General features: G+C 40.2%; 2 protein-coding genes and 1 long non-coding RNA gene across 10 annotated transcripts in view; 1 reads left to right on the forward strand and 2 right to left on the reverse strand.

Annotated features, from left to right (window-relative positions):
• Positions 1–20,107, reverse strand: part of SIPA1L1 (signal induced proliferation associated 1 like 1) — a 175,446-nt gene that overhangs the window by 73,393 nt on the left and 81,946 nt on the right. For 7 of the 8 annotated variants that reach the window (XM_081185846.1, XM_081185845.1, XM_081185843.1 and 4 more), the window contains one exon: positions 12,494–12,562. The exons of the other annotated variant lie outside the window; for it this stretch is intronic. The gene's annotated coding sequence lies outside the window, so the exon portion shown is untranslated. The remainder of the gene's footprint in view (positions 1–12,493; positions 12,563–20,107) is intronic. 8 annotated transcript variants of the gene reach the window in all.
• LOC308583009 overlaps positions 1–20,107 on the forward strand; it is a 65,482-nt gene that overhangs the window by 36,183 nt on the left and 9,192 nt on the right. The gene's annotated exons all lie outside the window — the stretch shown is intronic.
• On the reverse strand, positions 738–6,546 carry LOC308582860 (uncharacterized protein). The gene is made up of 2 exons (XM_081186378.1): positions 4,031–6,546; positions 738–813 (listed from the first exon to the last, which is right to left on the reverse strand). Exon 1 carries the CDS (start codon positions 5,806–5,808, stop codon positions 4,696–4,698), a length of 1,113 nt encoding a protein of 370 aa, XP_081042504.1. The 5' UTR covers positions 5,809–6,546; the 3' UTR covers positions 738–813; positions 4,031–4,695.

A 20,107-nucleotide genomic window follows, 5' to 3' on the forward strand; every position in this document is an offset into this window, starting at 1 on the left:
TAAAAAGTTATAGGTGGCAATTTATCAATTAAAATTCCAGCCCCTTTATTTTACTGCCGTAACCATTAGCCTACAAGCGGCAACCATTTTATTACGTCCAACTGATGCACGATTGCCAGTGCATGGGTCCTTTTGGACCCAGAAGAGGGCAGAACAGGGGTGTAATGGGGGGCAGGGCATAACACAGCAGTGTATGCTTCACAGTAGAGTGAACAGAAGCCTTTCCAATCAAGTGAATAGATGTTTTACCCACAATGCAAACTGCATCCCCACCCCGTCCCACTCCTGGTCTAGATCCAGAGGCTCAGTCGGCTGGATGGTAGTCCTTCAGCCACCTGACGAGAAGTTCCTCATCACTACCATAGAATAGGACCAGCTTTATTGCACTAAAAAAAGGTAAAAGACTAGAGGAGACTCCTCCTCTAGCAGGTGATACTAATACAAATACAAGATGATTGCTGTGAGACTTGAGAATCCTCTGTGTTGCCCTTCTATCTAGAGCTGGCTATGGGGTTCCATCCAGTGTCAATCAAGCCTTGTGTATCTCAGTGCAGGTCTGAATATATTTTGCTTTACTTGACCAATATCTATTAAAGTCAGCTCCAAATTTTCTTTTTTCTTTTTATAAGATATTTATTAAGATTTTCAAAATATTACAAAATAAAAAAATAAAAAATAAAAATACAAAATAAAAATAATTAAAAACAACTCAATCTTTCCATTACTTATTTTTCATTAGCTTGTTTCCCGGACCTCCTCACGTCTCCCTTTTTTGTATTCCAGTTCAGTTTGTTGGTTCAGCAAATCCTTCCCCTCTTTTGTTTATCCTAATCTTTAATCTTAAAATATTATAACATTAAATCTTTACCTATTAGTAATCCATTTTTCATATTCCCTTATAGTATTGCAGCTAAAAACCCCTTAGCTTCTATCCAACATCGTTCTAACATTCATTAATTTTACAATATTTCTGTAAATAGTATTTAAATTTCTTCCAATCTTCTTCCACCGACTCTTCTCCCTGGTCTCGGATTCTGCCAGTCATTTCCGCCAGTTCCATATAGTCAATCACCTTCATCTGCCATTCTTCCAGAGTGGGTAGATCTTGTGTCTTCCAATGCTTTGCAATGAGTATTCTTGCTGCTGTTGTGGCATACATAAAAAAAGTTCTATCCTTCTTTGGCACCAATTGGCCGACTATGCCCAGGAGAAAGGCCTCTGGTTTCTTCAAGAAGGTATATTTAAATACCTTTTTTCAATTCATTATAGATCATCTCCCAGAAAGCCTTAATCCTTGGGCACATCCACCAAAGGTGAAAGAATGTACCTTCAGTTTCTTTACATTTCCAACATTTATTATCGGGCAAATGATAGATTTTTGCAAGCTTGACTGGGGTCATGTACCACCTGTATATCATTTTCATAATATTCTCTCTTAAGGCATTATATGCCGTAAACTTCATACCTGCGGTCCATAACTGTTCCCAGTCAGCCATCATAATATTATGTCCAACATCTTGTGCCCATTTAATCATAACAGATTTCACCATTTCATCCTGAGTATTCCATTTCAACAGCAGGTTGTACATCCTTGACAAAATCTTAGTTTTGGGTTCTAACAGTTCATTTTCTAATTTTGATTTTTCCACCTGGAAACCAATTTTCTTGTCCGAATTATATGCCTCCATTATCTGATAATAATGAAGCCAATCTCGCACTTTGTTTTTTAGTTTCTCAAAACTCTGCAATTTCAGTCTATCTCCCTCTTGTTCCAGAATTTCCCAATAGTTCGGCCATTTGGCCTCCATATCGAGCTTCTTCTGTGCTTTGGCTTCCATCGGTGACAGCCACCTTGGGGTTTTGTTTTCCAATAAATCCTTATATCTTATCCAGACATTAAACAATGCTTTCCTAACAATATGATTCTTAAATGCTTTATGTGCTTTAACCTTATCATACCACAGATATGCATGCCATCCAAATACATTGTTAAAACCTTCTAAATCCAAAATGTCTGTGTTTTCCAGAAGCAGCCATTCTTTCAACCAGCAGAAAGTTGCTGATTCATAGTAAAGTTTAAAGTTTAAAGTTTAAAGGCAGGGCAAATCCACCTCTTTCCTTTACATCTGTTAGTATTTTAAATTTTATTCTAGGCTTCTTGCCCTGCCAGACAAATCTAGAAATATCTCTCTGCCACTTCTTGAAACAGTCCATTTTGTCCACAATTTGCAATGTTTGAAACAAGAACAACATTCTAGGCAATACATTCATTTTTATCGCAGCAATACGACCCAGCAGTGAAAGCTTCAAATTTGACCAAATTTCTAAATCTCTTTTCACTTTGGCCCAACATTTTTCATAGTTGTCTTTAAATAAATTCCCATTTTTTGCTGTCATGTTAATCCCCAGGTATTTCACTTTCTTAACCACTGTTAAACCTGTCTCGTTCTGAAACCTCTCTCTTTCAATCGGTGTTAAATTTTTCTCTAAAACCTTGGTTTTTAACTTATTCAGTTTAAATCCTGCAACCTGACCAAATTCTTGAATCAGTTCTAAAACCCTTTTGGTACTAGATTCTGGCTCCTGTAACGTCAATACTAAGTCATCTGCAAATGCTCTCCATTTGTACTGTTTGGCTCCGACTTGTATACCTTTAACCAACTGGTCCCTTCTAATCATATTCAGCAGGACCTCCAGGACCGATATAAAAAGCAATGGGGAGATTGGGCAACCTTGTCGTGTCCCTTTTTCTTTCTTAAATTCTTCCGTCACCACATTATTTACAATTAGTTTAGCCTTTTGTTCTGAATAAATTGCACTTATACCATTTTCAAAACCTTGGCCTATCCCCATCCCCTGTAAGTTCTTCTTCATAAAACTCCAAGAGATATTATCAAAAGCTTTCTCCGCGTCCACAAATATCAAAACTGCTTTAGTATTTATATTCACTTCTAGTTTTTCCAAAATATTAATTATATTCCTCAAATTGTCAGACAAGTGTCTTCCCGGGAGAAAGCCCGCTTGGTCTTTATGAATCTCTTCCATCAACATTTTTTTCAATCTCTTGGCCAAAATATCTGCAAAAATTTTGTAATCCACATTAAGTAATGATATGGGGCGGTAGTTCTTAAGCTGAGTCTTTTCAGTCTCTGTTTTTGGTATAAGTGTAATGTAGGCTTCTTTCCACGACTCTGGTGCCCCTTTCCCTTCCAATATTTCATTACAGACTTCCTTTAAAGGTTGTACTAACCACTCTTTCAAGGATCTATAGTATCTAGAAGTCAGCCCATCCGGTCCTGGAGATTTGCCTAGTTGCATATTTTGAATGGCACCTTCTACTTCCTCTTCAGATATTTTATAGTTCAACATTAATTTACTTTCTTGAGAGATTTTTTGTAATCCATTTATCTTCAGAAATCGATCTATGTCCATTTCTTTCTGTGGCCCTTGTGTATATAATTGTTTAAAGTACCTCTGGAAACAGTTTCTAATCTCAGCTGGGTTATGTAAGTTCTTTCCTTCCACTTCTAAATTTGTAATAGTATTTAATTTTTGTCTTTTTTTCATTTGCCAAGCCAGTAATTTCCCACATTTATTAGCTGATTCAAATGTTTTTTGTCTCATTTGTTTGATTTTCCATTCTATTTCCTGATTCATTTCCATATATTGTACTTGATATAACTTTATTTCTCTCAAAATCTCCTGCGACTTTGGTTTTGCTCTCAATTTCTTCTCATTTTCTTTTTTTTTCTCCAAAATTTTATTTTTCTTCTCATTTTGGTTTCTCTTCTTTATTGCATTCTGTTGTATCAAGAACCCTCTCATAACCGCTTTGCTTGCGTCCCAGATTACTCTTTTTTCAACATTAGTGTTCATATTTATCTCAAAATAGTCTCTCAAGATTTTTGGGCCTTTTTATACACTTCTTTGTCTCTGAATAAGGTGTCATTCATCCTCCATCTGAAGGAGCCAGTTGATATTAGTTTCATCTCCATCCTTACAGCATTATGGTCGGAGCAGGTTTTTGGACAAATTTCCACTTTCTTTATCTTTGGTGCCATTCCTCTAGTTACCCATATTTGGTCAATTCTAGTCCATGTCATCTTGGCTTCAGAAAAGAAAGTTCCCTCTCTTCCCAAAGGATTCTTTGTTCTCCAAATATCGACTAAGTCCAAGTTGTCTGTCATCTCGAAAAATGTTTTCGGTAGTCTACCATCCTTGGTGACTACCTGTCCTTGTGTCTTATCCATGTTTGTAGATACTACTCCATTCATATCCCCCATCAAAATCAGATTGTAATCCAAATAATCCATTAAGGTCTCATGCAACTTTTTAAAGAATTCAGATTTCCCCTCATTCGGTGCATAAATTCCTACTATCAAAAATTTCTCTCCTTGAACTTGAATTTCAATTGCCACAAATCTTCCTTGATCGTCTTTAAAAATGAATTTCGGTGATAGTCTCTCCTTTGCATAAATCACTACTCCTCTTTTTTAAACTTTGTCAGATGAAATAAACTCCTGTCCCAATCTCTTGTTAATCAATACTTTCCTATGTAGCCTTATCACGTGTGTTTCTTGTAAGCAAATCAAGTCCAATTGTTCCTTTTTTAACAAATGAAAAACACTTTTCCTCTTCCGAGGGGAATTGAGGCCATTACAATTCCAACTTAATAGTTGCAGAGCCATGATGTTCTTACTTTGCTTTACCTCCAACTGCACCAAGTGTTTGTTCTTGTTCTGTCGGTGGTGTCACTTTCTCTGAACCATGCAATCCAAAAGATAAATTTGCTATATCTAATATTCCTCTTTCCAGTGCTCTTGGCTCTTCTCCAGATTCCACTTCTTTCTGTAAGTCTTCTCCGTGGTCTTTCAAGAATCTATCTTTGTCATCAACTAATCTTATTTTTATCTTTCTTCCTTTATATTTAAAGGACAGGCCTTGGGGAAATTCCCACCTAAAGATGATTCTGTTGCTTCTCAGCAGGGCAACCAAGTCTCCGTAGTTAGATCTTAAATCCAAGAGATGTTTTGGAATGTCCTTAAATATTTCCACACTTGACTCATGTATTTCCAAAGTCTTTCGGAAGTGCAGATTCAAGATTTTGTCTCTCTCCTCTTTTGTTCGAAGGGTAATCAAACAGTCTCTCACCTTGTTCTTCTTTCCTCCTCTTCGAAGCCTGAATGCGCTCACTATCTTAAATTCTTCCTTCCCCAAATCCTGTTGCCAGAAATCTGCAAATTCCTGCGTAAGAAAGTCAGTCAAGTTATCTTTCTCAAGTTCTGGTACAGCCCTGATTCTCAAATTTCTTTGTTTCTCCTTCAATTCAATCATAGACAACGTCAACCCGTGGTCCTCGAGTTGCCTATATATCGGCGGTATCTTCTCTTGAGTAGCAGTTGCTATGTCCTTTGCTTCTTCAGCTGTCTTTCGGGTCAAAGCAGATTCCTGTAACAATTTCTCAATAGTCTCTGTATTAGTGTTCACCTTCTGTCCCAAATTTTTAATACTTGTAGTATTTTGGTCAATTTTAACTGATGCTTCAGCTACTTGTTTATTTGTTTCAGCTACTTGTTTACTTAAATTTTCCAAAGATTCATTAATTTTTCCTAGAGCCAGAGCTAAAACATCTTCAGACGACATTCCTTTTGGTTTAACTTGTGGGGGTGCAGCCCCTGATAATCCAGATGGTCCAGAAGGACCAGATGTTGAAGCTCTTCGCTGCGACCCAGTATCTGTACGAAAAGATCTGCCAGACCTAGTAGTTTTTTCCTGAATCAACTCTAACTTTCCTCTTCCATCTGCCATAACACTCTCATAGAAGTCCAAGGTCAGTCCCACGGCTAGAATTTGTTTTGAGATGGAAAATTCCTCTAGCCCAGTTGTTATTGTAGCAATATCAAACCTCCTCTAGGGGGACACAGTAACAGTCAAAGCTTGCAACTTTAAGAAAAAATAGTCCTTATGAATCCCCCAATTCACAACAAAACAACAGTTTCAATTGCACTTAATCAGTTACTTTAAAACCAGGAAAAGTCCAGAAACACTGTATCTCTCTTGCAGAGTTAGCTGTCAAAAGTACTCTGTTTACCGATAGTGCTTTTCACAGAGCGGCATTCCTTGTCTCAAGGCAGTCCGATCCCAGGTTCTAAGCGGTGGATTTTAGCCTCCTTTCCCTCTTTTTTTTGCAGATAAATACAGTTCAAACCTTTCCCCCCTCCTCTCCTGCAAACCGGAGGGGAGATCGCTTTTCTGATGTTAGGATTTATGTCCTTTTTCAAACGTCTTTCAAAGTTTCCGCTTACAGTCTCTTTGCTTTGATCTGTTTACAAGAAACGGAAGGCGGACTTCCTGTTTATGCCTCCCCGCTTCGGTGCCGAATTAATTGTTTTTCTCCCTTTAAATCCAATTTTATCCTACTCACGGGTAGTTACTTTTGAAGTCGAATTGTCCCAGGAAAAAGTCAGCGCTCTCCGATAACGGCTGTGCGGCTTCACTCCGCGGAAGAAGCAGTTGACTCTCAGCACCGCGCCGCTCACCCCGTTTTGCTCCGGAGCCCAAAAAGGGGTCCTTCGCAGATGGGGGGGCGCAAAAGGTGCCTGCCGAGTCCCACGTTCACAGTCTTCACCCGCCTGTGATTTTTGAGGGGTCCCCGCTTCGCCACAGCGGTACAGACCCGATCCCGCGGAGCTGGTCCCTCGGAAAATCAGAGGGAATCCGCCATTACCGATGGTGCCAACTCGGAAGTCTGAAAGTCAGCTCCAAATTTTCATCCAATTACATTTTTTTCTCTCTGTTACACAGTGCTATTCGCTATTACACATAATTTATCTTTCGTGGGAGACAAGAACTTCACCTGTCTATTGGCTACACTCTCCATGACTATAGTTCTAGAAGATTTAATTAATTAGGGACATGAGCTCCTGATGTGAGATACCAAAAGCACTAAAAATGAAATTTAACATGCTTTAAGGCTCCTTCTTTCAGCATCTTCCATGTCACTGTCACACCCCCCACACACCCCCACAGTGTCACACTAAGGAAATGGCTATTATCATCAACTTAATGCTTTTAGTGGTATAAAAGATAAATATAAAACTGCAGATATATGCGAAACCTATGTGACTCATCTGTAAACTCTATACTTCGCCACAGTGTGGAGGTTGGTTTCTTCACTTCAGAATGCAGATGCTGAGAGATGGCAAATCACAACAATTTTGTGCTAATTCATATTTGCCTGATAACTCACGCCCTCCTAAAATAAAGCTAAATTATATGTTTAATCTGCAGAGAGACTAAGAGTAACAAAGAAGTAAGAAACATGGGTTGATTTCACTCAAAAGTAGTTTCAAATTGTCACAGATACGTTTATAATTAATTTCCAGAGGAGTAACTGTGTTTAGTCTGCTGCAGCCTCGTGGCATCTCAAAGACTAACCAAACTTATAATTAATGCGAGCAAATGAAAGACAGCACTTGTGTGCACATTTGCATGTAAAGAGGAAAAGCATTCAACTGAGTGGATTTTGCAAAGCACCAAGTGAGGAAGCCGGTCAACTGGCTAATCAAACAGTATCGCTAACTCAGTCTCCTATTATTTCACAGCAGTCAAGTCCTTCAGGATGCCGAGAATGCTCCTGTGTAGGTCGCTGCCTACCTTTTCATTTGCATCCTGGTGTGACATTTGATGGTAATGGGGAGTGTAAGGGCCCTTTGCTCTCAAGCTCCGCATACAACACCACCTACTCACCCCTTATTTAAGAGCGGACATCCTTAGCCCTAAACAATATCCATGGCAATATTTAGAAACTGACTTTATATTTCATACCAAAGTACCTGAAAGCAGAAATTGCTCTAAATATTTGAGAGTGTTTTCTTGTGCCGTGCTTTTTACCGGGATACAGAATGCAAAATAGAAAATATGTGCTTTGCAGGACAAGTGAGAAGTTTCATCTGTACAGAAACAACTATTTTTGTTGTTAAATACACGTGAGAAGCTACTGGAAAAAGACTAGGCTCCTAGCTTCTTCTTTTTACATACATTTGCTTTTTCACTTGCTTCACTAGAATTATGCCTGTACTTTGTATCAGTGAAAGTACAACAATATAGTACAGCAAACTATCATGATCACATTATCAAGGAAGATATTCAGCAACATAAGAGTGGAATCAGATAACCATTTATCAAATGTGAATGAAATCATTTTGTGAGCTGGTTGTCTATCATCTTGCCAAACAGAAAGGAGAACTTTGCTCATGTATCAGAGGCAGACATATGGTTATTCTTCGGGATCTTTGTTATTAGCCAATTCAAAAACTGGTTCATGGTTTCAAGCATTACTTGAAAACATGTTCAAGTTAAATAATTCCATCTAGCTAACTGGGTCTGAGTTGTTCTTGCTATTTCCTGTTCCACATTCTGATGTCCCTGCTATTTCCTGTTCCACGTTCTGATGTGGGCTGTGTTCCCACCTCAGAATAGGAAGCAGATATGTAGAAAAAGAAGAAGAGACAATCCCTAGGACTATGGTGTCTCTCCCATACATGGGATTTTCCAGAGTAGAGAAGAATTCATGGAAGAATTTCAGTGCATGGGACTATTGAATTAAAAAGGCTCAGTACCCAAGATCATGACACTCCTGACTGTCCTAAATCAATTGACAAGCAAGAATAGCGAGTGATCACTACCTGTGGACAAATATTTTGTGGGTTACTGGGCCTATAATAATTCCTGGGTGCTGGATAAACTGGTTGCATCTGGCTATTTTCCCAGTTGATCAATGTCCTCTAGTATGAGCTCCTGATACGATGCTATGTTGATGAGAAGATAATTTAGAAAAGGATATATGTGAATAGTCATTTAGTGGAGATGAGCTACTATCTAAACCAGAATATTGGTTAATTTTCTGGGACAGGCAGAGAGGGTAAGGTAGAAAGATCATAGTGCAAGCCACAATATTAGAGAGTGCTGATTGTTGATGCAGAAATGGAGAAACCTCCTGTGAATAGGTCTGATCAGACTATGCAGAAGCCTGGTTGAAAGTCTATCAGTCAATCAGTGATAGGGTCTATACTGTATGTGAAAGGACCAGAATCTGACAATTTTGTTTAACAGTTTGAAGTTTAATATGTTTTTTTCCAGGAATCAGAAAAAACACACATACTATAAAATAGATGCCAGTAACTTCCTAAGTGTCTGTCACTTGGCTTGAGTTTATAGCAACTTTTCCATTAGCTGTGGCTTTGGAAGAAACTCTGCAAGTGGGAAGACCTCAAACACTCTCTGAGTACCATCTCAAACTTTGACAACACAATCTCTTAGAATGATGTTTAGAATCACCTGTTCCTGAATAATCTTTTTCCATTCCAGAGCAAACTCAGCTGGCACACTGCCCTCTGGTCTTGTAGGAGGAGATATTGAACATCAGCACCTGCTTTGCATCTCACCTTGCCCCTGCCCCAACTTCAGGTAGGGTTTGACCTTGTGTTGTAATACTGATAGCTAGACTGATTAAAGCAACAGCAGAAGCTATGAGCATTGCTTGGGGAATACAATGCCAAGAGAATGAAAAGAAAGCCTATCCAAAATTGGAAGCATAGTCCAAACATTTTGGAGAAGCGGAGGAAATGACCTGACGTGCTACTGAACAGATGAAAAATATAAAACACCTCTTATAAAATCAAGGAGAGCTCATCAAATTTATCTTAAAGTGCAGTTTCTACACTGCATTCACAGAAGAAGCTACAAAGTTTGTATAGACAATATCTTCTATAGCAGCAATTTTAGTTCTGGAAACTTTGGGAGCAGGAGGTACAAGTCAGGATGGGTTCAAAAACATGCTAGGCCACAATTACTATAAATGCTGCAAGTAGGACAGCAGAGGTGTCATCAGAAATTGCAAAAACAGCAGAGTCCAAGAGTCAAGATTCTTTAGTGGACTTCTGGCTAGCTGCTTCTGCTGAAATAGTCATTTTCATCAAGTCCCCAACCCCACTAGCCCACTATGGCATATCCCATTCTGTTATCCCCAAGAGCAAGAGAAGCTTTTGGGGGCAGAGGGGCCTGCACTGTGTTGGAGGAATCAGTGTTGTAGGACTCAGGTGCTCTTCATGCACAAGCAGAAACATGTCTACTAGTGCAAAGCCTCCTGTGGTGAGGCTGGAAGAGATGCTGAGGCTGTTTTTCTCCCCACCCATGTCAGGAGGGTGAGGTTGGAAGAACAGAGGCAGGAGACAGGTTTTTTCTGCTTTATAAGTCACAGAGAAAGAGGAAGGAAGGAAGGAAGGAAGGAAGGAAGGAAGGAAGGAAGGAAGGAAGGAAGGAAGGAAGGAAGGAAGGAAGGTGGAGGACATGGCAAAGAGAGAAACAGAAAGATATCCTCAATCCTATCCTATAATGAGCTGGGGCTTTCCAAAGCATGGGCCAAGAGAAGCTCTAAGCCCTGTCCTCTGGTGTAAGAGGGGGACGAAAATGATCTAAAGGTTATGGTCTTCTGGAGGATATCCTACCACCTTTGGAAGGAACCGTATACTTTGGCCCAGAATATAAATGCACTGAAATTCTGACAGTTCTAAATATGGCTAGTATATTCTTAGACAATACACACACGTTAAACACCTGACCTACACAAAGCACACTACAGGAAGTGCATGGGAAGCAGACAGAGAAAGAAGGTAACTCCAGCAACTGTATCCTCCTGGCACTGATGCAGCCAACAGGCCCCCAGGCTCAGTACTAAAAATTCATTTTCATATGTCTAATTAAAGTCCCTTCTTCAAAATCAATTGTCCCAACTTTACCGCACAGACTAATTTTGCTTTCATAAATACAGAAGAGGAAATCAGTAAGACTCAAAACCTCAAGGTAGAGAGAGAACCTTCTCCCAAACAATCAAAATAAATAAGGGAGGAAAGGAAGAATACATGAAACACCTTCCTTTTTGTTTGAGCTTCATCTGGCTATCTTAAGAATGAAAAATCAGCACAATAGTTGGTAAGAGCTGGAGGAGATTCCACCCAACACCTGCTGTTGCAGTTGGCTTAATAGCAGTCCTTTGCTAGATTTGACAATTACACCCACATTCCCCTGTGAGGGATTGTTTGCTAAAAATAAAAAGATTTGCATTTCAAGTGAACTGCCTGAGCAGTGTGCTATTTCACAGAAGGTGAAATTAATCAACCTTCTTGCTGATGAACCCAGATATTATTTTAGATGTCCAGACTTAAATTGAACCCAACAAAAATATGTATTTTAGTATGTTCTACAGCTCACTAGAACAACACACAGTAATTAAATTAATCATATACCATGGCACTGATGAGGAACCTTTTACCCACAGGTCTAATTTGGTCCACAAGGTATTGTCAGGTGTGGGACAGGTAAAGGTGCCTGAGAAACCCTGTACCTTTGCAAATGGTACCAATCAGCTAATAGGTGATCATTGCAATTGTACAGAAGGGAGTTGCAAGAGCCAACTATCAGCTGTGCCTACAAGCACCATGATGGTCGCTGCCTGAAACAGCACAACGGGGATTGGTAAGCACTGGCAATCAGCTGATTGGTGGTGCCTGCAAAGCCCTATACATTGGCTCATACAGTTCGATGTCAAACCATGTAAGAAAAGGAAAACAAACCACCTGATGTCAATCAGTCATTTTATTTGTATGCCACTTTTCCAAAGTTAAAACCATGTTCAAGGTGGCTTACAACGTATAAAAACTACCTAACTACAAATATAACAAAACTAGACATAAACAATAAATAAAACTTCAAAAAGTATGCAACAAAATCAAACAACTTCCACATAGATCCTAAACTCCAAAATAAAAATATAAAATATAAGCAGCAGCACTAATCCCCGCCAACAACCCTCCTAAACAACCCCCAGACCACAATACTGTTCAGCAGCCTCAGCTTTCGTAGCTGGAATCAGTCAAGGACCTACCCTCCTGGCTAGGTGGGAAAAGGCCTGCAAGGCAGGGAGGGAGGTAGCAGGACTTCCAACCAAGATGTCACTGTACCATCAGTTGACTGACATCCTGTCCATCTGTCGAAGTTGGGACACAGGAGTAAGGAGGTAAAGATCTGGCCTGCTGGCCTAAACCACTTCCCCATCCTATGGGTTGGAGCCAGAATTCCCTTCCACAAATGGAATGCCCATTCTTTTCTTCATTACACCCCAAAGGCTTCTGGACCAGCAGGGGGATCCTGGGGGCTGAAGGAGTGGGAGGCAACACTTGACTATTCCTCTCTCTTCCTGCAGTCCTCAGTGTCATTTCCCACACTGTTCCCCAACTCTCCAGAGCATGTTTTCAGAGAATGCAATGCAACAGGCTGCAGTGGAAGAGGAAAACCAGCCAAGGTCACCTCCCTCTCTTTCTATTTGTAGAGCCAAAGTCTTGATTTAAGCCTAGGAATGAAGCCATATGGTTTCACATGTACACATATGGATCTGGCATATAAGAGGTACAATGGGAAAGAAAGAAGCACCTACTATAGCTTCATGGCATCCTGGCAAATTCATGAACTTCATTTTCAGCATCCACACAGTAAAAAGTAAAACCTAGAGAAAACAAACAATATGCCACTATTACAAAACGTTCAGGGGACAATCAGTTGTTACAAATGACAGCAATAATGATAATGCAAATCAAGAAGAAAGGGTGGAAAGGCTAAGTCGATGTAAGAGAAACAGTTTCCAAAAATCCAGGGACAGGGTTCAAACCAATTGGGTGCAAACAGAGGGCAGACATATTTAATTCAAAACAAATATTCACTTCATTTTGTAAAAATCTATTCACTGTTTTTGAACTCCTGAAAACGTATATGGTTGCCTGAGGATACACACTGGAATGCCAACCAATACAAGAGGCATACTTTGTACTGAGCATAGTGATACCTTGCTGGTGTGTGTGTGTGTGTGTGTGTGTGTGAGAGAGAGAGAGAGAGAGAGAGAGAGAGAGAGAGAGAGAGAGAGAGAGAAACCACAAAACAATCCCTTTAATAGATGCCTAGACATATTTCACAAGAGGAAAATATGTGGGAAATCGGATAGAGCTCAGAATATTTGGCTGGTTTATTTCATTTATATCCATACTTCTGTCTCAAAGGAGTCACTCAAGGTGGCTTACGTCAGTAAAAAATACAAAACAATAAAACCATGATATTTTGAATTATACTGGGAGAAAAGAGAGAGCAAGTTAAAAAATAATAATTAACAGACTATATGGAGATGGCGGAAATGACTGGCAGAATCCGAGACCAGGGAGAAGAGTTGGTGGAAGAAGATTGGAGGAAATTTAAAACTTATTTGCAGAAATATTGTAAAATTTTTGAATGCTGATGACATTGAAATGAATTGAAGGGGTTCATAAAAAAAATAGGATTCCAGGTGGAAAAATCGAAACTAGAGACTGAATTGCTTGAACCAAAGATTAAGGTACTTTCGAGAATGTATAACTTGCTGCTTAAATGGAACACTCAGGATGAGACAGTCAAATCAGCCATGATAAAATGGGCTCAGGATATTGGGTATAACATCATGTTTGAAGACTGGGAAAGGTTATGGACCACCGGAATGAAATTCACGGCATGCAATGCCCTGAAGGAAAATATTATGAAAATGATATATAGGTGGTACATGACCCCAGTCAAGCTTGCAAAAATATATCACCTGTCTGATAATAAATGTTGGAAATGTAAGGAGGCTGAAGGGACATTCTTTCACCTCTGGTGGACTTGTCCAAGAGTGAAGGCCTTCTGGGAAATGATCTACAATGAGTTAAAAAAGGTATTTAAGTATACCTTTCCCAAGAAACCAGAGGCCTTCCTCTTGGGCATTGTCGGCCAGAAAGTGTTAAAGAAGGACAGAACTTTTTTTATGTATGCAACTACAGCAGCGAGAATACTCATCGCAAAATACTGGAAGACAAAAGATTTACCCACACTGGAAGAGTGGCAGACGCAATTGATGGACTACATGGAACTGGCTGAAATGACGGGCAGAATCCGAGATTTGGGAGAAGAAACAATGGAAGAGGACTGGAAAAAATTTAAGGACTATTTACAAAAATATTATAAGTTGTATGAATGCTAAGAATTTGCACGATTTGGAAATTTTAGCTTCAGCAACCAGATTTGGCGAAACAGGAAATTAAGTTATAAGTAAGAAAAAGTTGAATCTTAAAGTAATATTATATTTAATTTAAGGTATAAGAAATTGATAAAAAGTATCTTAAACTTAAAAATATAATATTTGAAAGGTACAAAATAAGACATGAAACAAGGTAATAATTTGCTGATATTTTTATTGTAAAGAATGCAGGGTGTGGGAGATGTGGGGAAGTCCAGTTGGTTGTATAAAAAAGCTTTGGAAAGTTGGATTTTTTCTTTTTCTTTTTTTCTTTTTCTTGCCTTTTTTCTCATATTTCTGACTTTGTATTTGAAAAATGTAATAAAAATATTTTTTAAAAAAAGAAATGAATTGAAGGGGTTCTAGCAACAAGGTAAAATGTAAGATGGGATTAATAATAGATAAACTAATAGGACATGAATTTGCTGAACCAACTTCTAAAAGGGATACAAAAATGGGAGACGTGAGGAAGTCAGGAAAATAAGTTAACTAAAGATGAGAAATTAAGAAAGAGGGAATTTTTGTTTTTCTTTTGTATGTGTTTTTTCTTTTTCTATTTTTGTGTTTAATGTCTGTATTTTTGTATTTTGTTTTTTTTTATAAATTTTTTATTGGTTTTACAAAATTTTTAAAACAATACAAACATATAAAAAGACATACAAACACGTATAGTTTCATAACCTTTTTTCGTAAACCTTGTTTCTCAGACTCCCCCATACCTCCCCTTTCTGCATCCCAATGTCCAAAGTTTTTTAGCAACTTCTAGAATTTCTGTCAAGCCTCTGTCCTCTTAATCTTTCCTTCAGTCTAATCTTATATCGCTGTAACCCTTTCTTTCTCAAAACCTCGACATTCTAACATTCATCGAATTTATAATAGTCCTTAAGATAGATTTTAAATTTCTTCCATTCTTCTTCCGCCATCTCCTTTCCCTGATCACGGATTCTGCCAGTCATCTCAGCCAATGTCATGTAGTCCATCACTTTCATCTGCCATTCTTCCAGGGTGGGTAGATCTTGTGTCTTCCAGTACTTTGCGATAAGTATTCTTGCTGCTGTTGTAGCATACATAAAGAAAGTTCTGTCTCTCTTTGACATCAATTGGCCGACAATGCCCAAGAGAAAGGCCTCTGGTTTCTTAGGGAAAGTGCATTTAAGTACCTTTTTCATTTCATTATATATCATTTCCCAGAAAGCCTTAATCTTCGGGCATGTCCACCAGAGGTGATAGAAAGTACCTTCAGTTTCTTTACATTTCCAACACTTATTATCAGGCAAATGGTAAATTTTCGCTAGCTTGACTGGGGTCATGTACCATCTGTAAATCATTTTCATGATATTTTCCTTTAAGGCATTACATGCCGTGAATTTAATACCGGTGTTCCACAACCATTCCCAGTCAGCAAACATAATGTTATGACCAATGTGCTGTGCCCACTTAATCATAGTCGATTTAACTGTTTCATCTTGTGTATTCCATTTCAGCAGCAAGTTATACATTCTTGACAGATTCTTAGTATTGGGTTCTAACAGTTCAGTCTCTTAATAATAATAATAAATAATAAATTTTATTTATATCCCGCCCTCCCCAGCCACAGCCGGGCTCAGGGCGGCTAACAACAATCAAATAATCAGTCAAATAATCACACAATCTAAAAATATTTCATTATAAAAATTAATTAAATCAAATTGATGGCAACCAATTAAGCAGAATTATGTGCAGGTTGCCAGAGGAGGGAGTCAGGCTGCGCCCTGACCAAAGGCCTGGCGGAACAACTCTGTCTTGCAGGCCCTGCGGAAAGATGTCAGGTCCCGCAGGGCCCTAGTCTCTTTTGACAGAGCATTCCACCAGTTTGGGGCTGCAGCCGAGAAGGCCCTGGCTCTAGTTGAGGCCAGCCTAACCTCTCTGAGGCCTGGGACCTTGAGGATGTTATTATTTGCAGACCGTAGGTTTCTCTGTGGGGCATACCAGGAGAGGCGGTCCCGTAGGTACGAGGGTCCTAGGCCGTATAGGGCTTTAAAGGTTAAAACCAGCACCTTAAACCTGATCCTGTACTCCACCGGGAGCCAGTGCAGCTGGTATAATACCGGATGAATGTGGTCTCGCAGCGAAGACCCCATAAGGAGTCTCGCCGCGGCATTCTGCACCCGCTGGAGTTTCTGGGTCAGTCTCAAGGGCAGCCCCACGTAGAGCGAGTTACAATAATCCAGTCTGGAGGTGACCGTCGCATGGATCACAGTGGCTAGGTCAGGATGAGAGAGATAAGGGGCCAACTGCTTAGCTTGGCGGAGATGAAAAAATGCCGCCTTTGTTATAGCTGTAATCTGCGACTCCATAGAAAGGGAGGTATCGAAGATTACACCCAAACTCTTAACGGCCAGTGCTGGCACTAATTGCACCCCCGCAAGAGATGGGAGTTGCCCCCTCGATCCCATATCGTCCCGCCCCAGCCAGAGGACCTCTGTCTTCGAAGGATTTAACTTCAACCGGCTCCCACGTAACCATCCAGCCACAGCTTCCAGACATCTGGTCAGTGTGTCTGGGGCCGAGTCAGGATGGCCATCCATCAACAGATAGAGTTGGGTGTCATCAGCATACTGATGGCAACCCAGCCCAAAACTCCGGACAAGCTGGGCGAGGGGGCGCATAAAGATGTTAAAAAGCATCGGGGAGAGAATTGCACCCTGAGGCACTCCACACACCAAGGAGTGGCGTGATGACAATTCCCCCCCCAAGCGCCACCCTCTGTCCCCGACCAGAGAGAAACGGGCGCAGCCATTGAAGGACTGTGCCCTGGATCCCCACGTCGGCAAGGCGGTGGTCCAGGAGTTCGTGATCGACCATGTCAAAGGCTGCTGACAGATCTAGAAGAATCAGCAGCCCTGACCCGCCTCGATCCAGCTGCCTGCGGAGATCATCTGTTAGGGCGACCAGAGCCGTCTCGGTCCCATGACCAGCGCGGAAGCCGGACTGGAATGGGTCCAGAGCAGATGTTTCATCCAGAAACCTACCAAGCTGTTCAGCAACCGCTCTCTCAATCACCTTACCCAGGAATGGAAGATTCGAGACCGGGCGGTAATTGGATAGATCTGAGGGATCTAATGATGTTTTCTTTAAGAGCGGACGCACCACCGCCTCCTTCAGTTCCCCTGGGAATATCCCGGTGCCAAGGGACAAATTGATGATATCCCCCAGGGGGCCCCGCACCTCGTCTGGACACGCTCTAATCAGCCATGACGGGCACGGGTCAAGAGGACAGGTGGTGGGCTTTCCAGCTTGGAGGAATCTGTCCACATCGGCTGGAGATATCCGGTCAAAGTGGTCCAATACTGGACCCGAGGACAGTCGAGGGGCCTCTAATTTTGATTTTTCCACCTGGAAGCCAATTTTCCTATCTTGTTTGTAAACCTCCATTATTTGGTAATAATGGAGCCAATCTTGTACTTTTGGTTTCAATTTCTCATGACTCTGTAATTTCAATGTATTTTTGTATTTTGTAATTTTGTATCTTTTTCGTTTTTGTATTTTTCTAAACTTTTCTATTGATAAAACCTAATAAAATATTATTTTAAAAAATATAAATAATTAACAAAAGTAAACAAAATCAACCAGCCACCTGGGAAGACAAATGCCTGTCGGAATAATAACAAGCCTTCACAAGGTGATGCAAAAGCGTCAAGCAGGGAGCCAACTAAACCTCCCTAGGCTGAAGTCCCCCATTCTGGGCGCAACCACAGATGGATGGGAGGTGGTCTGCTCTTGATGGGGTTAGACTCCCTGTGAAGGAGTGGCTTGGGGGTACTTCTGAATCCATTGATGTCACTTGAGGCTCAGGTGGCCTCAGTGGCTCAGAGTGTCTTCCATCAGCTTCAACCAGTGGCCCAGCTGTGTCCACAAGCAGTATTAGCATCACATTAATTTTGCTTGGCACTGCGGAGTCTGCTGGTTTGTTTGGCATGTATAAAATATCACCAATATTACAATTCAAAATGTGAGCTTATGCAGGTGCCAGGTAGCCTGACAAACAGTGTGTGGAACCTATGCCTTGGCCAGTTTTAAAATCCACAACGTACATATGGCATTTTTAAGCCTAGCTCTCATCACACCCTGAAGTAACAGCCTTATTGCTTCTGTTTAAAAAGTTTCATCTAACAGGAGGACAATAACAGAGCAGAACTTAATTAAACAGAGAACGGCTGTGATATTTAAATGAAAAAAAGAGCTATGAATATTCTATTGACTGTAAAGATCACTCGAGGTATCAAAAGCCAGGACCAATATACTGGCAGAATACAGACTTAATTGACATTCCAAGGAATTACCAAATTAATCAAAATGTGTTTGTATGAGATAAAAATTCTATACAATATGTGAGCTCAAAAGGGTATTAACCGAACCGATTTCTTGAAAATAGTACAATTTTAGAACAGAAATCACTTTATTTTAGATTTCCTTTTAGTGGCTAAATAGCCTTATAGAAGAAGGAACCCAACACAGGCTTATCTAGGGGAAGGACCACCTCAAATCCTATCCCGGTTTCCCATTTCTTCAGTGAGAAGTCTTGATGACTTGTTGCATGTTGATTTTGTTTACTGTGAGTTTCAAAAAATGCATTGCTACATGTAACCTGTCTTCAAGCAATTTCTATTCGGAAAGGTAATAAAATAATAAATATGCCACTAATTTGATGCTTTGCATCACCAAAATAAAAACACTTTTAATGAGAACATTTCCAACACAGATCTAATCCTACTTTGTACATCTTAACCAACATACTCGGAGTTAAATACCATCTATGCATCATTTTCATATAATTCTCTTTCAAAGTATAACATGTGGTAAATTTCAAATAATTCTTCCAGAGTTTCCCCCAGAAGTTTATGTCTATGTTATGTCCTATGTCCATTGCCCAGTGTGTCCTTAAAGCTTTGACTAACGCATCTTTCTTTTCCTATTCCAATAATGTTATACATTTTTTACAATAGTTTATCCTTATTCCATAATAGTTCTCTTTCAAACTGTGAGCTTTGATCCGGAAACCCATTTTTTAAATCTAATTTGAACATATCATATATTTGATGATACTGTAACCAATCCATAATTAAGCTCCTTACTTTTCCATTGGTTTCAATCTAGGTCCGCTCCCTGTGAATTCCAACAGATCTCTGTTGTGGCCCATTGCCTATCCATGTTGTAGTGGTTGGGAGTTACTCGTGCGTAATCCTGCCCCGTTTGAGCATCGGATTGCCTGGTTAAACCCTCCGGACTGCACAGCCCATCTCAGCGTGGCTGCCCTTAGTCACTCGTAGAATCTGTCTGTGGGCGTTTCTTAAACCGCTGCCAACATAAGAGTTGTTTGACGCCCAATCGTCTCAGCCTCTCACTGCGCGGGAGTCTCCTGCGCAGGGTGGGCGTGGGCAGCGGGGTGCTTGGGCTCTCCTCACTAACTTCCAACGAAGAGTCCTGGAGCCCCTGCACCTCCCTGTCCTGTTGCTCTCCTGGATCCCTGGTGTTACACTCATTCTCTTCCCCTTCTTCCCAGCTGAGTCTCCCCCTAGCGCTGGGACCTTCTCCTGCAGAATCAGAGACCCTCTCCTTCTCCCGTGCCTCTGATGTCAGTTCCCTGACACATGTTAATTCTCTTGATTGTGATTGCTTCAATGGGTGATAACCATAAGGGTTTGTACCAAACTCTATACAAATTTATCCTGATGTGGTTTGCAAAACTTTTATAAATTTTTGCTTTTCCATACCAAAGACATGAATGCCAGCCAAACTTTAAATCATGGCCTTCCAAGTCTAAAATATATGAATTTTCCAATACAATCCATTCTTTTAACCAACATAAACAAGCTGCCCCATAATACAATTGGAAGTCTGGCAGAGCAAAGCCTCCTCTTTTTTTTATCAATCAAAATTTTATGTTTAATCCTAGACTTTTTCCCCTGCCAAATTTAGAAATATCTTTTTTCCATT

Source organism: Podarcis bocagei (genome assembly GCF_964188305.1).
Source record: "Podarcis bocagei genome assembly, chromosome: 1".
NCBI lineage: Eukaryota > Metazoa > Chordata > Lepidosauria > Squamata > Lacertidae > Podarcis > Podarcis bocagei.

Coding starts and splice junctions, on each gene's coding strand:
- LOC308582860 (XM_081186378.1), bottom strand. CDS start 5,808: ATGGCAGATGGAAGAGGAAAGTTAGAGTTGATTCAGGAAAAAACTACT.